Source organism: Schistocerca americana, chromosome 9 (genome assembly GCF_021461395.2).
Source record: "Schistocerca americana isolate TAMUIC-IGC-003095 chromosome 9, iqSchAmer2.1, whole genome shotgun sequence".
Lineage (NCBI taxonomy): Eukaryota > Metazoa > Arthropoda > Insecta > Orthoptera > Acrididae > Schistocerca > Schistocerca americana.
In genome coordinates, this window is record NC_060127.1 from 158,747,650 (window position 1) to 158,772,457 (window position 24,808).

At 41.1% G+C, this 24,808-nt stretch overlaps 1 protein-coding gene across 1 annotated transcript in view; it reads right to left on the reverse strand.

Moving 5' to 3' along the window:
* LOC124551304 overlaps positions 1-24,808 on the reverse strand; it is a 127,946-nt gene that overhangs the window by 77,871 nt on the left and 25,267 nt on the right. Inside the window, exons 3-4 of the mRNA XM_047126315.1 lie at positions 20,469-20,561; positions 8,735-8,818 (exon numbers count right to left, since the gene is read on the reverse strand). Coding sequence (XP_046982271.1) covers positions 8,735-8,818; positions 20,469-20,516 — 132 coding nt within the window. The 5' untranslated portion in view covers positions 20,517-20,561. The remainder of the gene's footprint in view (positions 1-8,734; positions 8,819-20,468; positions 20,562-24,808) is intronic.

Below are 24,808 nucleotides of genomic sequence, written 5' to 3' on the forward strand. Positions count from 1 at the left end.
TGAAATTATAAAGTATTTGTCTTCGAACATAATTATTGTTTATCTTCCACTGCTGGTTAATTTTGGCTCTTGTGCCATTTCTAAGTGGTAGTTGATGGGCATGGGGACAAACCACCGTGTTGTCCAAGCATCGGACTATGGTGAGCAGTCACAATTATTGTATAAAACATTCTCAGACTTTTCCTGCATAAATTCAAGTTAAACCTCAAGCTTTCAACAATTACCTCCACTGACTTCCTCAGGAGCAACTGACTGTCGAAACTGCTGCTGTGGTGACATTATACAGCACATGGTTGACTATGGGCTGTATAAGGTCACCATAGCAGCAGTTTCGACAGTCAGTTGCTCGTGACAACGGCAATTAAGGTAATCGTTGAAATCCTGAAGTTTTAATCTGAACTAACATGGCAAGAAGTCTGAGAACATTTTATACATCCGTGTCATTGCAAAAGACTTCATTCTCAAACATAATTGTTGTTTATTACAAGTAGTCACATATAAAATGTGTATAAAAATTGATAGGAGCTCTACAAGATGCCAACAGCCTTTCTTCATTGAATACACCAGTTCCCATCATATCACTAAATTTAAGATATGTTGGGTGTGGCCGTTGGCTGCACTCCCTTTATTTTATGGCAAAGCAGATAAGGAATGGTGGTGTAAAGTTCCTAATGACCAGTCTTTGCACCAGTGTCCTGGATTAAATTCCAAACCTCACTGCAGAGTATCACAAACCGAGGGCACGACACTGTCGGTGACGATTTGTCTGTCGGAGGGGGACGTTACACTCGGCAGCCTCCGGGTTGCTATTGGAGGGGAGTAGTCTATGTGCCAGCACAGGGTTTCACCCTCCTCCTTCTTCCACAATCATCCAACACCAATGTGACACCATACTACACACACTCATTACAGTTGCCAACACTTATCAGATAAGAGGTGGAATCCAAAATTTTCAGGACTGGTGCTGCCATCTGGAAAGAGGGAGTAGTAGATCTTTGCACCGCTAGGTGGTGAGAACTACATATCTGATGAGTCAGTGTGCAGAGTGGCATTCAGCTGGGAGGATGTTTTAGCGTGTCCACAGTGATTTCCGTAAATCTCTGTGTTTGGTGTGTGGCGATTTTACGATGGATACGTGAAGAGAACAGTGCTTGTGAATCAAATTCTGTGCGTATCTCGGGAAAAGTGCTGTGGAGACCCCCTTGCAATGATTCAACAAGTGTCTGGGGGACAGGGCACGAGCCATACACGTGTGTTTGTGTGGCACGCTCGGTTCAGGACCGGCCGTACAGATGTCGAAGATGATGCTCACAATGGAAGGCCCGTTAGCCGCACAACACCAGACATTGTTGCCAAACTTCAACAACTGGTTTGTGCTGATCGACATCGAACCATTCGAGACCTTGAGAATGAAGTGGGTACTGGTTATGGGACATGTCAACGAATGTTGACTGATGAATTAGGCATGCATCGTGTCACCGCAAAATTTTGGCCAAGGATCTTGACTGCTGATCAGAAGGCAGAGCATGTTGAAGTGTGTACGAACCTTCATCAGACCACATCTGATGATCCAACCTTCGTGTCACAGGTTATAATTGGCGACGAGAGCTGGATTTACGGTTATGACCCAGAGACAAAGCAACAATTGTCCCAGTGGAAGAGCCCGGGCTCTCCAAGACCCAAAAAAGCGAGAAAGGTGAAGAGCATGATTATCATTTTCTTTGATACCAAGGAATTTGTGCACAAAGAATTCGTCCCCCCCAGCCAAACAGCAAATTCCGCATACTACTGTGACATTTTGCGATGCCTCCATGAAAATGTGCTGCAACGACGTCCCCGACTTTGGCATCAAGGGAACTGCCTGCTGCATCACGATACCGCACCCTGTCACGTCCTTGCCCACCAGGACCATTTTGGCAAAAAAAACAACACAGAGGTTATACCCCACCCACAGTACTCGCCAGATTTGGCACCTTGCGACTTCGCGCTGTTCCCAAAACTGAAACTCAAGTTGAAAGGCTGTCGGTTCGACACTCCAGAGAGGATTCGAGAAGCATCGCTGGCGGTGATAAACACCCTCAAAGAACAGGACTTCCAGAAAACATTTGACCAGTGGCAGAGCGCTGGGACCGGTGTGTACGTGCGGATGGGAACTACGTCGAGGATGATGGTGATCTTTAGTCCAAAGGTAAGGTTTTCAACAGGTGGCAGCATTCTTCTATCGCACGTCACTGTGCTTCGCTCTGTGGAATTGAAACATGTATATTTTGTATTTTGTAATGGATGCCATCAAACCATATTCAGGACAATGGAAATTAAAATGACCTTTGGTGCCTCTCCTGCTTGCAGTCAGCCAGTTTGAAATCCTGTCCTCCTTTTTTGTTAAAAAAAAAAAACTCTTCAGAAAATATCCACTCTTTATTCCCTATCAGCTAACAACTTGCTGCTTTGTGTGACATAAAATTAAATATGGGACACATAGACCCAGTAAAGACATGAGACAAGCAAGACAATATACAGGGTGTCCAGAAAAGGACTCCCTGATTTCAAAATTAAATATCTCGAAAACAAAGATCGATAGAGGAATGCAGTAAATGGTATGTTTATTGTGAAAGCTGTAAGAAGTTTATACAGCAGTTTGGAATAATAGGTACAAAAGCTGCTAACAGATGGCGCTGTAATCGCCATACGTAATGCCTAGTATAAATAGTGATCCGAAGCCCAGAGCGATCAGTTCCATTATTGAAATGTGAAAGGAGGTTAGCGTGCCGAAGAAAGAGATTAAAACCATGTACTCCATTGAACAATGCGTTTTTCTGGTGCTAGAGTACCACAGGTTAGAAGACAGTCCTAAGGCAACAAGGCGAAGTTTTCAAGCATGATTTAATGTTCCAAAAGGACTCGATGCGAAAACCATTCGTCCGCTCTTCGCAAAATTTCAACGAACAGGCAGCGTAACTGATAATCTAGTGGGGCATGTTGGCCCCAAGCAAACCGCAGTTACGCCTGAAAATATCGCCACAGTTTCTGGAATTATTCAGCGAAATCCAATGTCATCCGTCCGTACAATTGCATCTGAGACTGGTTTGACGCACTCCGGCACGCAGAAAATACTGAGAAAGAGCCTACACATGTTTCCATTCAAAATTCAAATGCACCAGGCCATACCCGTACAAGCTGTGCAACAAAGGGTTGCCTTTGCTAATCAGATGCTCACAATGATTGATAGTGAAGGATTTGATGTTGGCTCCATCTGGTTTACAGATGAAGCACACTTCCACCTGAATGGATACGTGAATAAGCAGAACTGGCGATTTTGGGGTTCCGAAAAGCCATATTGGTGTGAAGCGAAACCCCTGTATTCTCCTAAAGTTACTGTGTGGGCTGCAGTATGCAGCAGAGGCATTATTGGCCCTTTTTTCATTCGAGAAACGGTCACTGGTGCACATTACGTTGCAATTTTGGAACAATTTGTCGCCACACAGCAAGCGTTAGAGGATCGACCAGGTACTGAATGGTTTCTGCAAGATGGAGCCCGACCGCATCGGACTGAACAAGTGTTTCGCTTTCTTGAGGAATACTTCGGGAGTCAAGTCATTGCTTTGGAATATCCCAAATTTACTGGTGCAGGCATGGATTGGCCTCCATATTCGCCGGATTTGACTCCCTGTGACTTTTTTTTGTAGGGCACAGTGAAAGACATGGTCTACCCGAAGCATTTCGCCACGCTGGACGAGCTTGAATCGGCGATCTCTGTGGCATGTGAATCCATTTCGGTTGGGACACTACGAAATGTGATGGCGAATTTCATTCTTCGTTTGCGCCACCTCTGTAGTGCCAATGGTGAACATTTTGAAAACATTGTGATGTGATTGTGTTGCAAAGATTGTTTTCATACGATTATTTCACTTGTGTCTGCTGATATGAGCTGTACAGCATACAGCGCCATCTGTTAACAGCTTTTGTAACTATTATTTCAAACTGCTGTATAAACTTCTTACAGCTTTCACAATAAACATACCGTTTACTGCATTCCTCTATCGATCTTTGTTTTCGAGATATTTAATTTTGAAATCAGGGAGTCCTTCTCTGGACACCCTGTACAATCCTTAGCCCCTGGAATTTTTTTCTCTCTAATCTTGCTACAGCTTTATATGGCGTGCTTTCCTTTTTGCGAAAGTTCGTCAAACGTTTTGCTACATGAAAAATCGAAATGTTGCTGTCTAATACTGAAAAAGCTGTTAATACAAATAGGGCCCAAGACAGGTGTGGTTACCCAATCTAATTACGTCTATTTTGTCATGGCAACAATTGTAACATACATTAAATAAACAAGACTGTTTTGGCACAAACGGTCTTTTTTGTAACGACAGAATATAATTCACAAAGTACCAATATCAAATGCCTATTAGGCCTACTACAAGCAAAAAGCTTTACTTTAGGGGATAGTTTCACACTTATTCATACGCTCCAGTTTCTCAAACATGATCGAAAAGTAGTAGTAGGGAATTTTTATACAAACTTGGAATTGTCATATTGTTCCATAATTTGTGTAATGTCCCCCGTTTCTTCTCCTTCCTCGTTCTAACAAACAGGTTGTTATCACTAATTCTGTAACTATTCCTACCAATGTCAAAGCTTATTCACAGGTTAACTTCACTAACTCTGCTAGAATCACCAGTTTTTTCTTTGGTTAGGCGTTGTTACATGTTCGTACAACGCGTTTTCCGCACTTCTTCCAGACTAGAACTTAAAGCGGCTGCTAGCTGGGCACTGTCCAACTGGCCCTTACTAGTATAGCGATCTGGCCAAAAATTTTCCGTCAAAATTTCATTTTCTTCGATACACCGAGAAGGGAATATGTAATCTTTATTACCTGTTATTCATTTATTTTCACTTCTGTAGTCTGAATCTATGGATTTCGCTAATAATTATAACAACGCTCATCATTCGCAAACCCAATCAACCAGACAGCGGTTGGCACTCAGCCATTCGGCTCTCCTCCGGTCAGCTCGTATAGCCGCTTTTGTCTGTAGGAAAGTTTGTTTCTACATGCGACAAGGACTGCCCTGACAGAGACATCATGTACACTATGCACGCATTCACAAATCAACTTACGATTCATTCAGAAATCAACTTATAATGTGTTCAAAAAGCGACAGGTATGCGTTTCAAAGTCATATGAATAATCGATAGACTTAAGTGCTCTGGATGCTAGTCGCTTTGTGAAACAACGTCTTTCCCCCTCAAGAATATGAATTTGCCCACACCCCTCCCCCTCCTAGATCTGGACCTGCTGCGCATGCATGAATCTGGCAACTTGGGCGCTCCAGTAAAATTTTTCCCGGTAGCATCTAGCTGTTTGCTGCGACTGCTTACACAGCCAGCAGCCACATTTCTGTAGCCAGAAACGGGAGAAGGTACTACTCAACTGCGCATGCGCTTGATTCCGCTCGTAACTGCTAAAACGAATCTAATGTAAACAGTTGTGACGTCACGCTCATCGGAGGCAATTTGTTGTTACGAAGCATCGCATAGTCTTCCTAAAGCCTTTGACTCATTTTGCTGTTGGTAGACGCTTGTATGAGCACTATGTTTTGTTGCTGTATATGGCGCATTTCCTTTGCAATTTATGTTTTATTTTCGTTTTTTCTCTCGTCCATGTCTTATTGCTGCAGTATTATCTGTAGTAGTGGGATACATTAATATCCTTTGTTACAGTATCAGTTCTTACCAGTCAAAATTACAAAAATTTAACTCAAAACAAAAACAATGAAAAATTCCCGGAATTCTAAAAAATTCCTGGGTCTTTCCCAGTTTTCTCCTGGATGAAAAAATTCCCGGGCTTTTCCCAGATCTCCCAGTTGTCCCGGGTCGTATACACCCTGATAACACCAGATCTAATTATGTCATTAGTTTTATATATGTAATTGATTTTCTAATTTATTTTGACTATTACTAGTTAGTATCTTTTGTTACAGGGTGAAATCGGTAATTGTTTCATAACTTATATTCTATTGTTGACGTGTAAACAAATATAAATTCTGTAATAATTATAAACATTTGGAGGAACATCTAATAGTACTCTTAAAGTATTTATTTGGCTCTATTCGAAAACATGTTAGCAAAGCCAGCCCTTAATTAGTTCCAAAGTAATTCACAGTTTTGTCCAAAGTACTGTTTGTGTAACGATATTTGTTAATTTTATGATCTGAACAAATGATTTGGCCTAACTCTTGAAGTAGAAGAAACTGTTAATAAGAACCAATTTTTCAATGTATTCAGTTAATCGAATGAGTTAAGTTTTAATTGCAATTTCTGTAAATTAAACTTCGAACAATGTTTAGTTTCAGCACCTATTATTGTGAGGATATATAAGGGCCCAATTTTTGGTCCCGAGCAGTCAGTCCACAGCCGAGTTTTAGATGAGAAACCTGTGTTGATTAGAACAACAACAATATTTCAACTTAACTGTGAAATAAGTGTTACACAGTTAGGCCGTGTGTTAAAACAGTGACAGTGTCTGCTCCATATGTAGCTTTCCATTCTTCAAGAACTGTGAACTTTGTGGTTAAGTTTTTACTGCTCATACATGTTCAACAAAAAACTATTGTAGCAGTACGTGGATGTTCACTTGCAACCTATTAATTAGGCTTATCGAAAGTTAAATAATAGTGCACTGGCCACATAACTGTGTATTATTGGGGGTTTTTGAATAGTGAAAGTAAAAGACTGTGAAACACAACTGTGCATCTATCGGTTACATCATTTACAGTAGACAGTATTGCACTTCCACCCCGTACTTTTTCAGCCAGTATGTTGACACCGAGGACAATCAACGAAGAAATAAAGAAGGCGAACTGTCACAAGTAGGAATCATTGTATTTTTACTGGATAGTATGAGGGTGGTTCAGAAAGTAACCTCCATTCGGCTGTGAATAAAAAACTTGCACTAAATGCTGTAGAAAGAGAACCACAGATAATAATGACATCAAGTTTGAACAGCATATTACTGACACGGAGGAAACGCTGCAACAAGAAAAACTGGACAAAAATCTGACCAACAGATGGTGCTGTAGGTGTCAGAATATGCATACCAGCAGATGCACAGCACACAGTTGTTCCTCAGTTAATGTTCGAGACACCCAGCACGCTTTGGTGTACATGAACACTGGCCACCTGACCAGGTCAATAATTGAGTCAGCATCTTCACAGTGCCAGCTTCTGCCATGAGACCACTACTGCTCCACCATCATCCTAATGAGACCACCTGCCAGAGTGTTCAGCCACAGCACCGATAGTCCAAGGGTCGAACTGAGGCCCTCTGAGCCACCAAGCTGCTGGGTGTTCACCAAAACAATGCAGGATATGATTCCCAAACATATAAATTCCTATCACCTACATGGACTGGGACAGGCATCCGACCCGTCCCAAGCGCACTCTAGCTCTTCTGAAAAACAGTATAGTTTTTATTCTCTTTTGTGTGTGCCTCTTGGCAACTGAACGCCTCCGCTGTTCAGTGAGTGGTCTCTTTTACTCAAGGTAAAAATTAAATATATATTTTTGCTCTCTCTCTCTCTCTCTCTCTCTCTCTCTCTCTCTCTCACACACACACACACACACACACACACACACACACACACACATACACACACAATCACTTTTTTACAATGATAAAACTGTTATAGGAACATAAGTACACAGAACACACATTACAATTGGTTTTGTGCACTAAGTCACTACTTTGAAATAATTGCTGTTTTTCCTGATTCACTACTCAGCTGATTTTCAATTTCTAACACATTATCTACCTTCACAAATATGCAGGGTGAACCAGAACTCCAATGATGACATTTCAGAGCCTGTTGAGTGGTGTTTTCTGAATATCTTGGTATAAGGGACTCATGCAGAGTAATAATATAATTATTACAGAGTAATAACATAATTAGGATTTTTTTCACTTTGTTACCCCATTTACATTTGTTTCTGTGAAAATATCTTCACAACAGTGAAGAAACTTGTAATAAAAAATTACCAAGACTTAAAATACAGAACACAGCCCAATGCACAAATCCTTATGCGCTGTGACACCGTTCCTGTCACTGGGGGAACAGCTCAGTAAAACACTGTCGTGCCACTCTTCCACAGCATTCAGCGATTCCACACACAAGGAGCATTACGGACAACTTTCCACCAGTAAATTTACCCATACTGCTGTGTTTAACGTACAACTAACACTGCTGGAAAAACAAACCCAAGACAGAATAGAGCAGTACTGAGATAAGCACAAGGATGATGTGGACATTACCATTGTCGACAGCCAGTAATGTAAATGAATGAAACAAGTTCATTTCCCAACAAGGCACGGCAACCCATACTGTCACATCTGCACTGATGCGCAGGTAATTTCACTGCAATGCAGATGCGAAGATAACTGCGGTAAGAGATTGCATGAAAAGCGATTACTTTGTGACGAGCCACGAGAGACCACAGGTCCTTTCTACCAAAATACTCAGAAAATATCCCCGAACAACTACTGAAATTTTGTCAGTGGAGTTCTCGTTCATTCTGTACAGTAACTCCTGTCAACGCACACTATGCACAGTAAGGACTGATGCTCACATTTTTCTAATTTAATTCCCTAAGTTAGGAATAAATGTTTTCAGAAGAATAACAACATACACCTCAATGGTGAATTAAATTTAATCTATGAAAATGTAATTAATTTGGTTACCTGATCAGCTTCCAAGCAATGTTGTAACTTCTTAACTGCTGCAAGTTCAATTTCACCTCCTTCCTCGAGAGGCCGATTCTCCACCTGTTGGGTGGAGGCTACATTTAACAGTAACATTGGTAAATTTCATCTAGGTTAAAGAAAAAACTTATTCACTAACATAAATGTTGTGCAAATAGAACTAGATGTGATTAGAAAGTGTACTCAATGAAAACTGAAATTAGAAACTGGCTATGCTTGTGGGTTTTGTAACTTCCTACTAACACATGTTGATGCTGACATTTGTTCTCAGTTACAATGAGGTGAGAAAAGTAATGGGATACCTCCTACCATCGGGTCGGACCTCCTCTCGCCCGGCTTAGTGCAGCAGTTCGGTGTGGCACGGACCCGACAAGTCGTCACAATTCCCCTGCAGAAATACAGAGCCGTGCTGCACCTATAGCCAACCATAATTGCTAAAGTGTTGCTGGTGCAGAATTTCATGCACAGACTGACCTCTCCAATATGTTCCGTAAGTGCTCGAAGGGATTCATGTCAGGCATTCTGGATGGTCACATCATTTGCTCGAACTGTCCAGAATGTTCTTCAAATAAAACACGATGAACTGTGGCCTGGTGACATGATGCATTGTCATCCACAGGAATTTCATCACTGTTTGGGAACATGACATCCTTGAATGGCTGCAAATTTCCTCCAAGTCTCCCAGTAGCTGAACGTAACCATTTCCACTCAATGATCAGTTCAGTTTGACCAGAGGACCCAGTCCATTCCATGTAGACACAGCTGCCACCATGTTGCACAGTGCCTTGTTGACAACTCAGATCCACGGCTTCGTGTAGTCTGCACCACACTCGAACCTTACCATTTGCTCTTATCAACTGAAATCGGAGCTCAACTGACCAGGTTACAGTTTTCCACCATTCATCTAAGGTCCAACTGATGTGGTCACTGCCCCCGGAAAGACGCTGCAGGCAATGTCCTGCTGTTAGCAAAGACACTTGCATTGGTCGTCTGCTGCCACAGACCTTAATGCCTTACTTTTCCAGCACTGTCCCAATGGATACATTCGTTGTACATCCCACATTTTGATTTCTGTAGTTATTTTGTGCAGTGTTGCTTGTCTGTTAGCACCGACAACTCTCTGCTAACGCATCTGCTCTCGGTCGTTAAGTGAAGGCTGTCGGCCACTGGTTGTCCGTGAGAGATAATGCCTGGAATTTGGTATTCTTGGCACACTCTTGACACTGTGGATTTTGGAATATTGAATACCCTAATGATTTCCAACCCTAACGACTCCCAAAACAGAATGTCCCGTGCATCTAGCACCGCTTTCTAAGTCTGTTAATTCCTGTCATGCGGCGATAACAATAACCTTTTCACATGAACTACGCGAGTATAAATGCTGGTTCCACCAATGCACTGCTCTTTTATACCTTGTGTATGTGATACTGTGCCGTCTGTATATGTGTATATTTTGCATGACTTTTGTCATCTCAATGTGTATCTCCACTCAATGTAAATGACTCTACTCACTGTAAACAGTGAATTCAGGGAAAAGAATGACCAACTGGCTCGAAAGATCAGAATAAACAAAGACAAAAATTAACTGGGAAATTCACACAGTGAGTTAAGTACTACAGGAAAACTATTTTTAAGCTCTACGCTTAAGATTTGACAACTAGGATTTCAGTATGATCTAATCTGAAGTCTTTAGCAGTTCAACAACCTTCAAACCAATCAGAAGCAAACCATTTATTGATGTGTAAAGGAGGAGGTAGAGGATGAGTTCATCAGACACAGAGTTTAAGCTCAGATCGGAGGAGGAAACTGGATGTGACCTGTCTGAAGGAATCATCCTATCATTCGCCTTGAGTGATTTAGCAAAGTTCAGGGTAAAACCAGGGCAGCCAAATGAACCGCCATCCTCCCAAAAGCGAGTCCAGCATCTTAAAACGGTAGCACCTTTTTGGACCTCAGATTTCTGTGTTTGCGATTCTGAAATGCATGATTTCACTCTGACAATGGTTGACAGTGCAACTCAAATATTACATTCCTGGATCCAAGAAATCCACCAGCTTTTAATCTCTCTGAAGCTTTCAGTTCACACAGAGTAAAATATTCATTTCAAAAACAACTGTTAGGCTGTGGCTGAGCCATTTTCTGTAGCTGGCATTCTAGTCTTGCAGATATCCAAAAGTTTGGGTACTGTGAGAGGAAGGTAATCTGTGAGGACATGTCATGGGTCACAAGCCGTGCCTGGAAAGCTCAATCAGTAATAGCAGTGCCCGCAAAATGTAAGGTTCTGAGTTCAAGTCCATGCTAGCAAATGGTTTTAATCTGCCAGAAAGTTTCAGACAATTTTCATTTGAACTGTTTCCTGCTCTATTTTATCTGCAATGGGGTCCACAGCCAACACCAATTTTCTGAAAGACAACAATATCCTCCAGTGCCTGGCATTTATTGGATAAAAATATTCATTTACTTTTCATTCATCATGACACAAGCAATTCAGAGGTATGCTGCTAGTTTTGTTGACCAATACGCAAGTATTACAGAGATGATCCAATAACTCAAAAGCAAAGCCTTTTAGGGAAGACAATGGTCTTTTGGTAAAACGCCATTCAAGAAAATTTAGAGAGCCGCCTGACTGCAGAACGATTCTACTGCTGTAAAAATACATACTGTGTAAGAACCACAAATACAAGATATGAGAAATTTGGACCTGTACAGAGGCATTCTGAGAGTCTTTTTCCTTCACTCAATTTACAAGTGGAGAAGCAGAGGGAACGACTGTAGTCTGTTCAAAATTACTTTAGGACTGACACTTCACAGGAGCACATGGAGGCACAGAGCAGAACTGACATGTCCAGAATGCAATACAAGCATAATCACACATTTCATTCAACTCACTCAAATCATAAATTATTCAAGGTATAAATATGAAACTATCATCAATTTGTTCTGGAAGAGTTACACTATGTTTTGATTTCAGTTTTACCTCCAGACACTTTTACAAAAATTAATTTTCTGACAACATTACCAAATTTTCAACATACGAGAAACTGTTTTGCTATTGAAGTTAGAAGACATTATGCAAACAAAATCTTACGACTACATCAGATTTTCGCGTGTTCCAAATAAGGACTCCATTGGAGATCTCTAATGCAAAATAATTTGAGTTAAATACGACGCATAATGCTTTGCTTGCACACCGAGTACTAATCAACAACCCATACAGTTCCATTAAGGGAAATAGATCACTAGGTTTGTAATGAACCTATTACCAATTTCTCTCATCCGCCTCTTATTTCTGACACAACAAAATATAAGATTATGTGGGTTTATCAATTTGAGAAAACCAATCTTACATAGGTCAACTCATATTTTGAGAAGGAACAAAAGTGATTAAAAAGAAAAAAAGAAAGAAAGAAATGAAATAAAAACGCAGTGCCTCAGTACTGCAGCAATCGCACTGTAAACAGTACTATTTATTTTGTGTGATAAAGAGTGAATTCCCAAGATGAACTTCATTTGTAATTAGTTGCAAATAAAACCTTCTTATTACAATTTTAAAACTTACAACAATATAATTTTGTTACATAGCTAATTACAACTGTAAATTGTGTACTCCAAAAATGCAGCTGAATCCAACAGTGCTCCATTTCTCTAGCGATAATGGAAAAATTCCAGACATCCCTTGTCCCTATGATGGATACCTGAAATATCACTATCACTGTTACTGTTGAAGAAAGATTAAGGAAAGGCAAACCTACGTTTCTAGCATTTGTAGACTTAGAGAAAGCTTTTGACAATGTTGACTGGAATACTCTCTTTCAAATTCTAAAGGTGGCAGGGGTAAAATACAGGGAGCGAGAGGCAATTTACAATTTGTACAGAAACCAGATGGCAGTTATAAGAGTCGAGGGACATGAAAGGGAAGCAGTGGTTGGGAAGGGAGTAAGACAGGGTTGTAGCCTCTCCCCGATGTTGTTCAATCTGTATATTGAGCAAGCAGTAAAGGAAACAAAAGAAAAATTCGGAGTAGGTATTAAAATTCATGGAGAAGAAATAAAAACTTTGAGGTTTGCCGATGACATTGTAATTCTGTCAGAGACAGCAAAGGACTTGGAAGAGCAGTTGAATGGAATGGACAGTGTCTTGAAAGGAGGATATAAGATGAACATCAACAAAAGCAAAACAAGGATAATGGAATGTAGTCTAATTAAGTCGGGTGATGCTGAGGGAATTAGATTAGGAAATGAGGCACTTAAAGTAGTAAAGGAGTTTTGCTATTTGGGGAGCAAAATAACTGATGATGGTCGAAGTAGAGAGGATATAAAATGTAGGCTGGCAATGGCAAGGAAAGCGTTTCTGAAGAAGAGAAATTTGTTAACATCCAGTATTGATTTAAGTGTCAGGAAGTCATTTCTGAAAGTATTCGTATGGAGTGTAGCCATGTATGGAAGTGAAACATGGACGATTAATAGTTTGGACAAGAAGAGAATAGAAGCTTTCGAAATGTGGTGCTACAGAAGAATGCTGAAGATTAGATGGGTAGATCACATAACTAATGAGGAAGTATTGAATAGGATTGGGGAGAAGAGAAGTTTGTGGCACAACTTGACCAGAAGAAGGGATCGGTTGGTAGGACATGTTCTGAGGCATCAAGGGATCACCAATTTAGTATTGGAGGGCAGCGTGGAGGGTAAAAATCGTAGATGGAGACCAAGAGATGAATACACTAAACAGATTCAGAAGGATGTAGGTTGCAGTAGGTACTGGGAGATGAAAAAGCTTGCACAGGATAGAGTAGCATGGAGAGCTGCATCAAACCAGTCTCAGGACTGAAGACCACAACAACAACAACATCTCCTCCACTGAAGTTTTCAAAACAGCTTCATTCTGCCAGCTCTTTTCATAATGCTCTGCAGATGATTGGCAGCTTTTTTTCCAGTCTTCAGTGGTGTTGTTCCTAACAGCTTCTTTTGTGAGTGCTTCAACTGCAGAGGGTAAATTTATTATTATTCCTGGCAATTTAACGTTTACTTTGGGCCCATATTAACACTATTGGGTTGAAATGGCAGTGGTAAGGTAGTAGCCTAATGATTGTACACCCATATGTTTTTACCAGTTCATCAATTTTGTACATGGACAACTGTGGTTTATGGAGAGAGATTTTTTTTTCTATAAGCTCCACCTTTTGAAAGTTATTACTTACATCAATGTTATGACACTGACGTCAGACAGTCATTTTTTTCTCCTGCTTTGCCACAGTAAGTGCCTTGTCAACAACAGCTGAATGATAAGGAACATTATCTACAATTATTGACGGTTTTCCCGGATTTTGTATGAGTGATTCTGCAAACAAATTCATCAATTTAAGGTGGTTCGTATCTTCACACACTCTCCAGCACTCTTTGATTTAAAAAGCAGGGGATTGGTTGGGAGAAAACCTTTCCAGATGCCTGCATGAAGGAGAATAAATCTATCCCATTTGCCAGAAGGCATTTCCAGTGTTCCTTTAATTGTGTCGTCTGTCTGTGCATGCTTGACAAAGTGACCACAACTGAGTCAGCTTTCATCAAGCCACAACTTTGTCAATATTCACATTACGGATCTACCTTAAAATCTGGCATCGCCACGCAGCTATATCCGACACCGCCATCAACAGTTTATGGCCACGGAAATATCCATAGTGAAAAACTGTGAATAACTATGTGTAGCTACCTTGTAAAAGTTCTGACATCTTAAGTGTGACCAATAACTTGCCTAGTGTCAGATGTTCCTTTCTGAATTAATAATCATAAACATATATGAAGACAGTAACTGTTCTCGAAAGAACAGAATACTGTTGATGACCATGCAGCTTTTTCCCTGGATTAAATGATGACTAACTGAAACCCTCAGCTGCCGACAGGTGTTGTTGATATACCTCGATGTGGAGAGCTGAAACTGTGTGCCCCGACCGGGACTCGAACACAGGATCTCCTGCTTACATGGCAGACGCTCTATCCATCTGAGCCACCGAAGGACACAGACGAATAGCACGACTGCAGGGACGTATCCCTTGCGGTGGCTCAGATGGATAGAGCGTCTGTAAGCAGGAGATCCCGGGTTCGAGTCCCGGTCGGGGCACACATTTTCAGGTCTCCACATCGAGGTATATCAACAACACCTGTCGGCAGCTGAGGGTTTCAGTTAGTCGTCATTTAATCATAAACATGATGACAAATCACATCCTCCTTACATAAATAGATATTAGTAATTCACTTATCCATACATCTTTTCTCCGGGATTTTAAATGTTGACATTTCTCCAGCTTCCTTTCATTTCTTGAACATTTGCTACCCAGTCTTCATACCAGTGCTTTTGTTTACATTCAAAGCTGCAGCAGTTCTACCTATTACCTTATCGATGGAGAACAGCGGACCACCACTACGTTTTTTTCAGTCTGAAAGTAGGCACATAACACACAAACTATGTCTCTTGATTGTCCTCATTTGCCAATCCCCTGGCCAAGGGAGCATCCAATGTTTCCACTTTCAATTGACTTCCTGCTGACATTGTTCAACTCTAAATTCAATTGAAAATCCTTAAAGAGCAATGGCAGATTATCACAGCAATTACTAAATATAGTTTAAAAATACTGTAAGGCTGCTCAAAAATATTCATAGATGTCTTTTGAATTTCTTTACTGTTTCTTGTAAAGACATTGCAGGATTATCTCATCATCTGATGACCTGATAAATAAAAAAAATTCCTTTGTACATATGGTAGGCAGTACGAGTGTCTCATACTGCTCATTACATTAAGACAATTGAGAGTAATAAAATGTGAATCTCCGATACATACCATACAGTACATATGTACAACACGACTTTAATATACCAGCCATGTATTGTCAACTGAAGCTTAAGCTTAGCTTAATGCCAACAAACTGCAGTGTCAAGGGACTTTTTGGTGTGGAAGGGATGGCTGCTGTCAAAATCCAGGTACTGTTAGTGGTTAGTGGCTTTAATGTGGACAGAGTTGTGGATAGAAACATCAGAGAGGAGGAGGTCAACATCCAGGAAGGTGATATGCTGAGTTTTGGTGGACCAGGGGAAGTGGCTGGGAGAGAAAGTGTTGAGGTTGTGAAGGAATGAAGACAGGGTGTCATGGTCCTGAATCTAGATCATGAATATATCACTAATGAATCTGAACCAGACTAGGGGTTTGGAATTTTGGAATGCTAGTAATGTCTCCTCTAGATGGCCCATTAATGGGGTTGGCATAGGAGGGTGCCCTGTAGGTGCCCCCTCCTCTCCCACCCGCTTCACCTGGTACTCATCAACCCAGCATGTGACCACCCTAGACGTTGACCACCTCCTCTTTGATGGCTCCATCCACACCTCTGTCCACATTAAACCCATGAACTACAAATATTATTACCTGCAGTTTGACAGCTCTCATCCCCTTCACATCAATAAATGCCCCCCTTAGAGCCTGACCATCTGGGGATAGCGTAACTGCAGTGACAAGGACTCCCTTGCCCATTATGCTGAGGGTCTCACCAAGATCTTCACAAACAGGCACTATCACCCAGACCTACAAACAGATACCCTGTGCCATTTTGCACACGCCCAGGAACCAGCCACAAAGGAGTGCCCTCTTCGTCACCCAGTACCACCCCAGACTGAAACAACTAAACCGTATCCTTCACCTACCATCATACCCTGGAATGAGGGTCATCCTACTTCAGATCCTTCCCACTCCTCCTGCAGTGGTGTCAATCACCTATCCAACTTCCACAACATCCTCGTCCATTCCAAACCCTTGCCACAAGGACCATATCCCTGAGGAAGAACCAGGTGCAAGACCAGCACAATCCATCCACAAAGCACTTCATATTCCAGTCCCATCACAGGCTTATCCTACCCCATCAAGGTCCGTGCGACCTGTAAAAGCAGGCATGTCATATACCAAGCCTGCTGTAATCATTGCACCAAAACCAGCTGTACACCAGTATCAATGGTCACCACCAGTCAGTGGCCAGGAAAAAAGTAGAGCACTCTGTGACAAAATGTGCAGCTAAACATAACATGCTCGATTTCAATGGTTGCTTTACTACCCGAGCCATCTAGATCCTCCCCTCTACCACCAGCTTTTCCGAACTGCACAGATGGGAGTCATCCTCACAACACATTCTCTGCTCTCATAATTATCCCAGCCTCAACCTACTGTAAGATATTGTTCCCACACCCTCCACCCAACAGTTTCCACCCTCTGTGTCCTTCACCTTCTCCCCATTCTTGTCTCCCACCCTCTTTGTGTGCTGCCCTCTGCCAATGCACCAGCCCATCTTTCCTCACACCTCTCCTTTTTCGCTCTGTTTTCCCCACCTCCCTGCCCCACAACATCCCAATGCTGTGCCTATTGGCAGTCTAGTCCCTGCACACTCTGCCAGACAGTACTACTCTCTCCCTCAACCTGTACACTGCTATCCCTTCCCCATCTCTGCCCCATCCAGACTGCTGCTTACATTCCATGTGACAGCTGCATTCTGGTCCAAGCTGCTGGAGATGGTGGTCATGTGTGCCTGAGGTGTGCGTGTGCTTGTGCTTGTGTGTGTGTGTGTGTGTGTGTGTGTGTGTGTGTGTGTGTGTGTGTGTGTTTCTCTTTTGATGAAGGTTGTGGTCGAAAGTTTTATGTAAGTGCCTTTTAATTGTGCCTGTCTGCAACTTAACAGGTCATCTTTATGGTAGGTAGTAATCATCTTTTCCTACATTGTCAAGAAGTAGTTCTTCAGAATGAGTATAATGACTCCACTCACAAACTTTTAAATCAATCCAGATATGCTACAATTCAGAATTTTAATTTTTAAGAAAAAGATAATTTCTGAAAATAAAACACATTTGTTTTCTTATTTTATTTTTCCAGTAGATCCAGGACACAATGGGTATCATTAGAAGACTTCCATTATATTTATGATTTATATAGCATTTATTGTTTAATATCCACTAAAGGCATGGATTTTGGTGAAAATGTGAACCTCTAAATTTGTCACACACTACAGCCCGAGATGTTAGGCAGACTCCATCTTATCATAATTGAGGAGCCTTATTGCAAAAGTTGATAAAACTGTCCAAAATTTAGATTTTTGTAGTTGCAAATCAAGCTTGTTACTATGCATGACTTGCTGAAATGGCTTCATCAAACGCCAATATTTGCTGTTGTAAGCCACAAGTTTTTGCAAAACTCGGTATTTGCTCTCAGCCAGTTAAAGCAAAACTCAATTAACACAAACTGTGCTTTGCTTCTGAGAGACCTGAAGCAAGAAAAGCAATACAGAACATGACTGACAATAATAAAGTGACAGTGTTTTCTGCAAAAGAAGAAAAATGCAACATAAACTGTAGGCAAGCACTTGCTGCCAGAAGTGACAATACAAATAAATTAGCATGTACACAACAACATTAACTCTTGGTTATTGCACAGTTCAACCCAGGTTTGTCAGCTAGGAGGGACATCAAGAAAGAAGCAAAACGGGAGAGTACTGTTTTGATCAAGTACAGCATAAGGAAAGAAGTTCACCAGATAGTATCCGTATGCGCTGCAACATTTCAAGCAACATCAGAGATATGCACAAACACATTCTCAAAATGAGCAAGATCTAGTGAAAAAGAATCAATTAATAAAAAACCACAGGCTGCACCAACTGTGTGCAAAAAAAGTTTTCGACAATAATGAAGGCAGAAAATCCAAATGTGGTTAAAGAATGTTTCGATATACAACAGACTCGGCTAATACCAAACCTCTCAGGTAGATGAAGTAATCTGTTCAAGACAGGTTTCACTACACAATTTGTGCATTTTGATTCATTCCCGAGCACAGACAAAGGAGGGGATTGCTTTTTATATTTGGCTGGAAACAGAAGGACCAAAAGGATGCAACAAAGTAGTCTCTGCTCTATTGGATTTTCTCATAAATTGAGAGGTGCCCCAGCCAGGAAATGATCCATTTTTTTCCAACTCCTGTACCAGTCAAAATTAAAAATGTGTTATGATGTGCACACTAATGGTCTTCATGGAAGAAAGCAGATAATTTAATGGACTGGTACATATTCCTCTATTTGTGATCACAGCTACAATCCTGACAGTGTGATTGGTAGAATGGATAATGACTACCAGAGAAAGGAAGATATTCTTCACCCGGCTTAAAGCTATAAAATGATGGAACAACTTGGCATAGTCAAAATACTAAGATAAGATTGTGAAACAGTGGATCTCAAGTTTAATGCACTGAAAGCCGTATGATCAAAGATGCATTTCAAAATAACTGCTCACAGAGTGATGGCTTAAGAAAAGTCTAAGAAGGAGGTATTGTTGTCAGTATTGGACACTTACGTTGAGATACAAAAATTCAGAAACTGCAATGAATAAATGAGGAAAGCAGCCACCTTCAAAACAAGAACATCATCAGCAAGGAAAAGAAAAAGTATGTCTTAAAACTTATGAGGCATTTTAACACACCAGAAGGAGTAGTGGATTTTTATAAGAATATTGCTGAAAGGGACCAGTACAATTCCAGTTTAGTATTGTGGTAGCCAGTATTTTGTATCACAATTCAATAGGATTTTTGCTTTGTTGCACTTTTGCTTATAAACATTTGTGAAAAAGTATGAGCCGAGTCAAACAATGGAAAATCCAGGACAGAATGTAAGAATATTATGAAAAGGATAGTTGCTACTCGTCATATAGCGGAGATGATGAGTCGCAGATAGGCACACCAAAAAGACTGTCGGAAAGGTCGCAATCCTTTTCATAATACTGTGATGAGATTAAAGTGTTATATTGAAGTACAGTATTGGATTTCTGTGCAAAATTAACGATAAAGTAGCTTTCTTCATAATTAATGTTAAAGATAGAAAATAAATGGGGGAAAAATCTACTTGAATGTTTAACATTAACAAAACTTTTAACTTTGCATTTATCGACTTCTGAAAAAACATGGAAACTTTATCCCTCAGTTCTGAAATCATCTTCTTTGACTTACTGCCCTTATCTTGCATGGGCTGCAGGGTCAGCACTGTTAAGTACGGATTTGGCATGCTTAATTTTAAGGGGTGGCCGGATACCCTTCCTGCCGCCACCTCATACCCCCTGGGGCGGAATGAGTATACCCCAGCTGTCTACGTCTAGTGTAAGTCACGAAACAGTGTGAGTGTGTGTCAAATGTTTGTGAGTCGTGGAACTGATGCGGGACATGGGGATAATCCTGGTATTCACCGAGGGGGATGTGGAAAACCAGCTAAAAACCACATCCAGCCTGGCCGGCACACCGGCCCTCGTCATTAATCCACCGGTCGAATTCGATCCGGGTTCGGCACGCCTACCTGAGTCCAGGAAGCAGCGCATTAGCGCTCTTGGCTAACCTGGCAGTTTCCCCTCAGTTCTGAAATAATGAATTAAAATTTTAGAAAAGTAAAACACACAACTAGAAACATGCCTACTAGAGCTGTGTAAATGTTAAATTATCTTGTTTATGTATTTAAAAAATATGTTTCCTAAGAAGTTTACAATTTTGTGTTTATCAAGTTTTGAAAAAATGCTCCTCAATTATTCTCACACTGATGTGCTGTTTAATAAAGCTTGCACCAGAATTAAGACTGCACAAAACCTTCTCCACATTAGTTTGCACGCATCAAGAAGTGTTAACAAGCCAATGAGTGAGAATGAGGAGTTCCACCACACACCCAATCTGCTGCAGGAATCAGTCCCAGGACAACTTCTTCTTCCTCCATATGTGCCTTGCTGCTATACTTCACTGGAGATTTTGCCCTTATTTCCTGAAACATAAACCGATAACAATTAACTGAAGCAGTATGTAATATATAGGAGGTTCTCTCTTTTTACAAGCCACACATCAGATTTCCAAGCACATAATATATAGTTTTTATTTTCTTAACATTTAAAGTGTCCTAAACCATGGAAGACTGAACAATGTCAGAAGGTGACTTCACGGACTGCCTCACCTTCAATTTTTTTCATACTTGTCTCATTTGGGGCTCAGATGATTTCTGACTGCTGTTAAGTGCAAAATATTAGCTTATTAACATAATCAATGGTAGCTGAATGTGTAACATAACAAACTATGGGATCACGAGGTAGGAAAATCAATAATGTAGGAAAAGATAGATCGCTTCGTACTGTAAAGATAACACGCTTAGTTGCAGACAGGTACAATTAAAAGAAATTTACACATATGCTTTCTGCCACAGCCTTCATCAGAAGAAGATAAACACACAGCTTTCATTCACACAAGCAACACACCTCATGCACACACGACTGTCAACTCTCGCAGCTTGGACCACAATGCTGTTTGAGTTGGTGGTTATGCGTGTGTGAGGTGTACTTGCTTGTGTGAATGAATGTTATGTGTTTTTTTTTTCTGATGAAGGCTCTGGCTAAACACTTATGTGTAAGTGTCTCTTAATCGTGCCTGTCTGCAACTTAGCATGGTATCTTTATGGTAAGTAACAATCTATCTTTTCCTACTGTTAACATAGCAGGCTAGTTATCATAAAGCTCATCGTTCTAATCTCAGCTGTGGCAATGCACATGAGGCGGACAATAATATGAAAACAGCATGAAGAATCCATGCCTGAATGCAAATGCAGATGCTAGATGAGCGTGCAGGATACACTGTTGTATTTCACCATGAGCAGCACCTGTGCAGTGTCCTCAAAACATTGCACATGTCAGCTGAGGTCAGTACAGTGTTCTGTGTAGTTCTGAGTGCATTATTTGAAGCCGTGTGAATTCGAATGTGGAAAAATTGTTGGTGCGCATATGGTGTGTGCTTCCATAACCACAGCATCCAAAGTGCTTGGTGTTTCAAGAAGCACCAATCGAAGATTTATACAGCATACAGGAACAGCAGAAAAATATTGTATGCTAAGACACAACATGAATGAAAGTGTGTGATACAACAAACTATCACGGAAGAGGATTCTGACAAAAAATAACATGACAAAAGCTGCAAAAGTCACTACAGAAGTGAATGTCACATTCACAAACCCTATCAGCACAAAACAACATAAAGGGAGCTCCGTAAGCAGGGAACTGCAGGCTAGAATCCCAGAACCACAAGTAATGCAAATTGCCGTAACAGGAAAACAAGGTGCCGAAGCCACAAAACCTGGACTACAAAGCAATGGAAAAAAGTCATTTGATAAGGCGAGTCTTCTTTCACACCATTCTCCAATTTTGTCCGTGTTTACATTCTAAGAGTGAAACATGGCAGGGGTTTGGTGAACATGTGGGCAACCATAATGTAGTATTCCACAGGTGCCATAGTTACTATGCAAGGTCACATTACTGCCAAATATTATGTCATTTTTGCTGATCAGATCCATCCCAATGAACAATATTTGTTCTTCAATGGTGATGCTGTGAACCGAGATAACAAGGCCCCTGTTCACACAGATCGCATCATGCAGGATTGGTTTTGTGTGCATGAGGATAAACTGTCGTGTCTCTCCTGGCCTTTACAGGTGCCAAATCTCAATACTATTTAGCCTTTCTGGTCTACTTTGGAGAGAAGAGTGTGCGATTGCTGTCCACCTCCAGTATAGTTACCTGTACTTGCCAATATTTTGCAGGGAGAGTGGTATATGTATTTATCCATTCTGAAATGACTGGAAACCATTTTATACACCAAAAGATTTCCTACACTGCATCAGACATGGCAATGTACATATAGTGTTTTCGGTGCTTTCATATTTTTGCCCCGCCCTTATATGTCTTCATATTCATTCACAAATGGGAAAGTTAATTAACAAATATCAAAGCATAATTTTTTAATAAAAATAACATTTTTATTTTTAGTTACTATCAGATGAAAATACAAGTATGCATTTAATTACAATTCTGTACAAAAATGTGAAACATCAAATTGAAATGTGTTTTTAATTCTAGAGACTGAACAGTATTATTGACATATAATATTTTTTCATTCTTTCACAATAAATGTGGAATTCAAATAAAAGTACAAACAAAGAGTTGCAAACAATGAGACTTCAACCAACAATTTTAAAATTACCAGATTTTTATGTTACCCACTCAGCTACCGGTGAGTGGTATGAGCTCAAATGTTTTATACTTAACAGTAATTGGAAATTTTTATATCTTGATAGATGATTTTTTTTTTTAAGGTTTTTTTTTTTTTTAGAATTGTGTCTTATCACTAGGAAATTGAGGTCTCATAATGACCTTAAACTCCTCCAAGTATGAAGAAGATTGAAGAGGGCCAGTCTGTAAAGCTGACTAGAAGATGGAACTATCTTGGAATTTGGCCCACATTATGAGGAAAATTGAGAAAATAGATTCTGTTTGCATGAGGCACATGAAAGAATATATGCAGGGTACCTCACCTAACTCTGCCACCTCAAATATCTCTGGAACAACAGACATTCAAAAACGGTTTTCACCAGCATGAACATACGGCAGGACCTTAGGAAACCAAATACTATGTGAAATTTTAAAACATAAACAAATACTCCAGAATGAGATTTTCACTCTGCAGCAGAGTGTGCGCTGATATGAAACTTCCTGGCAGATTAAAACTGTGTGCCCGACCGAGACTCGAACTCGGGACCTTTGCCTTTCGCGGGCAAGTGCTCTACCATCTGAGCTACCGAAGCACGACTCACACCCGGTACTCACAACTTTACTTCTGCCAGTATCTCGTCTCCTACCTTCCAAACTTTACAGAAGCTCTCCTGCGAACCTTGCAGAACTACCATTCCTGAAAGAAAGGATACTGTGGAAACATGGCTTAGCCACAGCCTGGGGGATGTTTCCAGAGTGAGAGTTTCACTCTGCAGTCGTGCTTTGGTAGCTCAGATGGTAGAGCACTTGCCCGCAAAAGGCAAAGGTTCCGAGTTCGAGTCTCGGTCAGGCACACAGTTTTAATCTGCCAGGAAGTTTCACATCAGCGCGCACTCCGCTGCAGAGTGAAAATCTCATTCTGGAAACATCCCCCAGGCTGTGGCTAAGCCATGTCTCCACAGTATCCTTTCTTTCAGGAGTGCTAGTTCTGCAAGGTTCGCAGGAGAGCTTCTGTAAAGTTTGGAAGGTAGGAGACGAGATACTGGCAGAAGTAAAGCTGTGAGTACCGGGCGTGAGTCGTGCTTCGGTAGCTCAGATGGTAGAGCACTTGCCCGCAAAAGGCAAAGGTCCCGAGTTCGAGTCTCGGTCGGGCACACAGTTTTAATCTGCCAGGAAGTTTCATATCACCTCCCAAGGTGGTATTCCACCACCCACCGAACCTACACAATATGCTCATCCATTCCTACAGAACCCCTGCTCCCAGCTCTTTGCCTCATGGCTCATATCCCTGTAATAGACCTAGATGCAAGACCTGTCCGATATATCCTCCCACCACCACCTACTCTAGTCCGATCACAAACATCACATATCCCATCAAAGGTAGGGGTATTTGTGAAACCAGTCATCTGATCTACACAAAGTGTGGCCAAAAAACAACTAGACCACACTGTTGCTGAGCATGCCGCCCAACACAAAATTCTTCATTTCAATGACTGCTTCACAACCTGTGCCATCTGGATCCTTTCCACCAACACCTTTCTGAATTGAGTGCATGGGAACTCTCTCTGCAATAATTCTTTTGTTCAAGTAGCCCTCCTGACCTCAACCTTCGTTAGTCGCTGTCCTTACCCATCTAGCTCCTCCTCTGTTCCCATTCCAGCACTGCACAGCCCTCTCTTTCACCATCATGCACAGTCTTTTTACTTCTCTCCTTTTCCGCTTCTCTCTACCCCACCCTCACCCTCCATCTAACCTCCCAATTGCACCTAGCTACCCTAACCTCTCTCCACCTCGTGTGTTTGTGTGTGTTATGTCTATTTGCAACAAAGGCCTTGTTGGCCGAAAGCTCGACTCTGCTACATGGTGAGTAGCAACTATCCTTGTCATAATATTGTTACATTACATCATGGATTTTCCATTGTTTTATTTTGCCTGACAGCTTTTCTTCCATTCTGACCAACAGCTGTTTTCCTTTGTTACTATT